Source organism: Austrofundulus limnaeus, unplaced genomic scaffold (assembly GCF_001266775.1).
Source record: "Austrofundulus limnaeus strain Quisiro unplaced genomic scaffold, Austrofundulus_limnaeus-1.0 Scaffold278, whole genome shotgun sequence".
NCBI classification, from domain to species: domain Eukaryota; kingdom Metazoa; phylum Chordata; class Actinopteri; order Cyprinodontiformes; family Rivulidae; genus Austrofundulus; species Austrofundulus limnaeus.
The window spans coordinates 706,486-711,404 of NW_013952680.1; the positions used below are offsets into that span (position 1 = coordinate 706,486).

General features: G+C 37.9%; 1 protein-coding gene across 2 annotated transcripts in view; it reads right to left on the bottom strand.

Annotated features, from left to right (window-relative positions):
• The window catches only part of topaz1 (testis and ovary specific TOPAZ 1), a 34,766-nt gene extending 30,356 nt beyond the window's left edge, over nucleotides 1-4,410 (bottom strand). The window contains exon 1 of one of the 2 annotated variants that reach the window (XM_014021122.1): nucleotides 3,891-4,410. In XM_014021122.1, coding sequence (XP_013876576.1) covers nucleotides 3,891-4,266 — 376 coding nt within the window. In that variant the 5' untranslated portion in view covers nucleotides 4,267-4,410. Of the gene's footprint in view, nucleotides 1-3,533 lie in introns of both variants that reach the window. The other variant, XM_014021120.1, reaches the window with a different exon arrangement.
• Nucleotides 4,411-4,919: the final 509 nt, after the last annotated feature.

Here is a 4,919-nt window from a genome sequence, read left to right on the forward strand (position 1 = left end):
ATAACAGCAGACTGACTGCTCGTAAAATATACGACAGAACTGGACCACTCGTGAATTTTGTTCATATCTGAAAAAAATCTTAGAATATGAAAACATTAATGAATGCCACAAATTCTCCTAAATCACTCGTACGCACAACTTAAGAACAAATCTGTGCGTACGAAAAGTTCTTGCATGAGGCCCATTGTTTTATAAAGATTTTAGCTTCAGAATGATGGGATTAAAGGCAATGATTGGTGCCTTTTTGCAGCAGGTTTCAATATCAAACATCTCTGTGTGACATTAAATTGTTTGATTTTACAACCAATTATTCACAGTTCTGTAACCATGCGGTCATGGAGGTGGAGATGATCATAACTTCATATTATTAAGCAGACTTTTTTGGAAACAGAAAAGAAATTGTGTAAAATCCTGGTCCAAATTTATAAAAACAAATGTGAGCAAAACGTGGGTAACACAACAATATTTGCTGATATAAACCCTAAATTTACAACAATGTATATTGGGATGTTGACATGTCGTCAGCAGCTGCTGCCATTTTCTTCCCAAACTGCTGTGACCAGATTTTGCAAGGCTGCTCGGTGCGTTTGCTTGTAATTTCCTCCTGCTTCATTATTTCTACGTATTTCAACAAATCGGGCTGCCGTCAGGTAGTTAGCTACAGCCTCATCTTCGAGTTTTCAATTTTTGTTGATGCGTTTTGAAGAGAATTTTTTGAAAACAGGATCAAAGTAAATCACCCGAGTTTTTCTAGTGACCCCTTAAATAGATAAGCTGCCATGAAGAACATTACTTTATCTGCCCTTGTTCCACATTTGATAATGATTTGAAATGTCATGTTTTTTTTTTTAATACGGAATGAAGCTTGTTAGCGAAGTATGTCTTCGTCACATGACACATTTAACACGCTGTCATTGGTTGAGGAGCTTTGTTTACAAAATAGATGTTTTTAAATTTATTTAATTTCCTTGCTTTCTAAGGACACATTAAGTTGATTTGTTGCTGCAATTTGCCTTGTAATAGTATTTTATACCTTTTCTGCTACATTTGCACTGGCTATTACTAAGTTTTATTCATTTTTAGGATACAAGTAGCCTGGTCTCTTTGCCTTCCTACGCAGCTCCGCTCAATTCTAGTTTCCCTTCACTGCTCCGTCTGGGACTTCTCCCATTGAGATGGATTTATCTGGCAGATTTTTAGCCGGGCCAATCAGAGAAGAGAACGTTGACTTTCTGCGCAGTGTCTGCTAGTTATGGTAGCTATGTTAGTTTTGTCTGACAAAGCAGCAGCTCTCATTTAGTCGTCTTGTTCGGCTCAGTATATTTCTCCTCAGTAGGGTTGTTTACAGCACACGCGATTTCCAGTTAGCTTCTTAGCGTAGCCTCCGTCACAGCGACATACGTCGCAGCCAACTGATCCAATCATTTTAAACTTCAGCAGAGGCCACGCCTCCTGCAAGAAATCGATTCTCTATGCATCAAGTCCAGACCCTTGTACGAAGCAAAGTGAAGGACAGGGTCTGGTTTAAACCAGGCTAGGATACAAGATGCTTCCTACAAAAACCAGAATGGGAATCTTTTCCTAAAATTTCATGGCGATATCTTGAACACTGAGGAAGTTATGAGCAAAAACAGAAAACAGCAAGGTGAAATGGTCACAAAGGCTCCATTGGTTCTGCTGTGAACTGCAGCAAGAAAACGAGCTGATTTCACCTAAACAAACATCAATAACTTCCCTCACACTTGAGATAATCACGTGATTTTGGTGTTACTTTGTATGGTTTGAAATGTTCTTTTGGAATCCGCTGTCAGATTTATTATTAGTGTAGGATTAAAAATGTATCCACATTACTGTATACTTCTGAGAAATATTAAAACAAACAAAACAAAACAGACTTGCATCATTTGCTTCATCGTGTCTGTCAATGTCTATAGCGCAATGAGATAAAAGGCAAAAATCAAATGTATGTAAGGACAATCAATATTGAAGGATTCCCCGCTAAAAACCGTAAAACCCATTTTATTATGGAAGAACAATTCATTTAAAGTATATTTACAAAGACATACAACTGAACGTCCATGTTTTAGTCAAATAAAAAGGCAACATAGTTGTACTGTTTTATAGTTCCTAAATTTCTCAGCTCATATCTGATGATGATAATTCTGGTTCTGATGCAAAATGATCCAAAAAATAAAGTACTTAAATAAGGTTTTAATGACGTGCCCTTCAACTAAATGATAACTGGATAGAAAGTGGTGTCCAACACAGTTTTTCACAAACTCCCATTGCTCCTAATTTCATCTGAAACAATAAGCCACTTCAATAAACTTTTCAATTAGAACAAACTTCCAGGTAATAAATGAAACTGTCACAAAAAATAAGTTGCACTATTCAACGCAATCACTGCAAGCTTAACACTCTTTTGCAAAATAGGACAAGTTTGATCAAGTACTGATCAATGAAGCTTATAAAAGATGAAAACAGATTTTGTGGGTGCCTTAAAATTTCTTATGAACAACTCATATTTCAGACATTAATTAACCCATTTTACCTGTCAGAATTTACATTTTAGGTACTGAAAATACAAAGATAAGCATTTCTGATGCAATTTAAAACACACAAAAAATTGTAAAATATTATGACTATCAAGTATTTATGTTGGAATTACAACGTCATTTAAATATAAAGAATAGTTTTACTGATTGACATTAACTAGATTAATCTGACTGCTGTGTCATTTTAGGATAAAACTGGATATTCTACAGTTCAAAGAACTACAAAGCTCATTTTAAACTTTAACATGTACGCGTGGAGCTGAAAGTCAAAAACACATAAATGAGAAAAAACCATTCATTAAAGTATGATATTGAAAGTGTTGATGATCTAAACTGTTTGGGGTTATGTGACTACCCAAATTGTAAGAGCTGCACAGACACTGGATTTTAAAAACACCATCTTGAATTTATGGCTTTTTAGATACGTTAGTTTTCCCTAATACAATGTGATTTGTGGAGAACTCGAAATAAATTTTATATTAGTAGTAAAAAGCTTAGCTCAGTTGTGAGTAGTAGCAATACGGTTATTTGACAGTAAACATGCGAATATATTCATAAACAAGTGCGGTCTGATTAAATGATACAACGGCCTGCCATATAACAAGACTCGTGGTGAAGTGAACTACTGCTAACGGCCTGCTGGTTTATGTTTTATACGAATCTGCAGCATGAAATGAAAAGGCGAAATACTGAACAATGTTTTTGACGATTAAAGCAAAAGAACCGTGGACATTTTCTAAAAATAAAACATTTAAGCCAGTTTAACCAGTTCGAGCTGGAAAGCCATCACGTTACCTTAGCATCTTAGCATAGACACGTTCTACAAACTTAGCAACAAAAAAAGCATGTCGGTTTCAGACTACTTTTTTTTACTCTACTAAAATTATTGAATAAAATATTACACATCAAAAACATTTTTGACAAAACAAGGGATTTGATAATCGTCAAACACCTCTTTAAGCCCACGGGGCACCTTACTTGATGTTGGGCCGAGTTCTGACGGTGTTCCGGACTGAGAAGCGGCGGGCTCCGGCTGTGGTGTGCCGCCTGTGGACTCCCCTGCTGAGTTCAGTCCATCTCTGTCTGCTACAACACCAGTTTTCCCTGCTCTAAAACAGCCAGACTTAACCCCGGCTTCAGGGGTCTTTCTTGCGACTGTCCGCATCATCCGGCAGGATGTGGTGGGCATTCTGACCCTCGGTCTGACCCTGCGGCGGACCTCCGAATCCGCACAGAATCGGCACCAACTACATTTCAACCCGATTTTGCACAGCCTCTTCTGCTTCTCCGACATGTCGCTGCTTCTAGTGTTTGGTTTGCTCCGTTCATACTTGCCTCTGGTGGTCGGTCCGCTTTGTTTACGCTGCATTTCATCTCCTGTGCTAAAGTGAAGCTCGCTCCTTGTGGCTTTCTGCTCCAGCCTTCCGCCAACCAAGAGACCGTCACAGACCGCGTCCTTCCCGTTTTCTGCTTCCTTTTGGTGGATTAAAAGAGTCTTAAATGGTTCGTTGCTGTCGTCGGAGCCCATGGCAGCGTCTTCCTTTGATAAGAACTCAGAAACCAAGTTTTTCTCCTGTTTTGTTGACTCGGCGGCTCCTTTAATCTCAGGTTTGGGAGGTCGCCTCTGCGGCACTAGCTTGACTCCCATGAAGTCCTTTAGCGCGACTCGGTTGAGTTTGACCCTGCTAGAAGAAGGCAACATGCTAACCATTAAAAATGTATCTGGACTTGTAAAAAAAAAAATTTATGCTAAAGTTTTAGTTTGCTCACACAGCGTAACGCTATCTACGCTCATCCCAAACCGCATCACTCACTTTCGGTGAGGTTGGCTTAACCACAACGTGCTGACTCGCAACACTGCGCATGCGTAACAACTCCTAATTGGAAGACACCTGTTAAACGTGTAAAAGGCAACAACATTGTTTTAGTCTTTAAAATTAAGATGTTATAAAGTTTCTTTAAGTTGTGTCCTGCAGGGGTTTTCAAAGCTGGGATCGGGAACACATTTTGGCTCCTAAAACACTAAGTTGGGGGATCCTGAGATGATCTCCAGACATCAAACAAAATTTAAAAATATATTTGCACTAATGTGATTTTACAATAAATGTTACAAAAGAAAAGAAACCGGTAATAAGTAAAAATAAAAGACTAATATGAGTTTAATTGTGTTTTCATTACACCATTATTTCCTTTTTTAGAGCCATATGTGTTGTTAGGCTAAAGAATTTCAGAGTCACAAGTTTTGGCATTGTTTTTGTCAAAATCACACTGAACTACTTGTTTCATTCTGCACTAAATTATTTTCAGTCTGTACAAAATTACATCTTTTATTCATCTATGTAAAATAAAATCCTTGTTTAGACT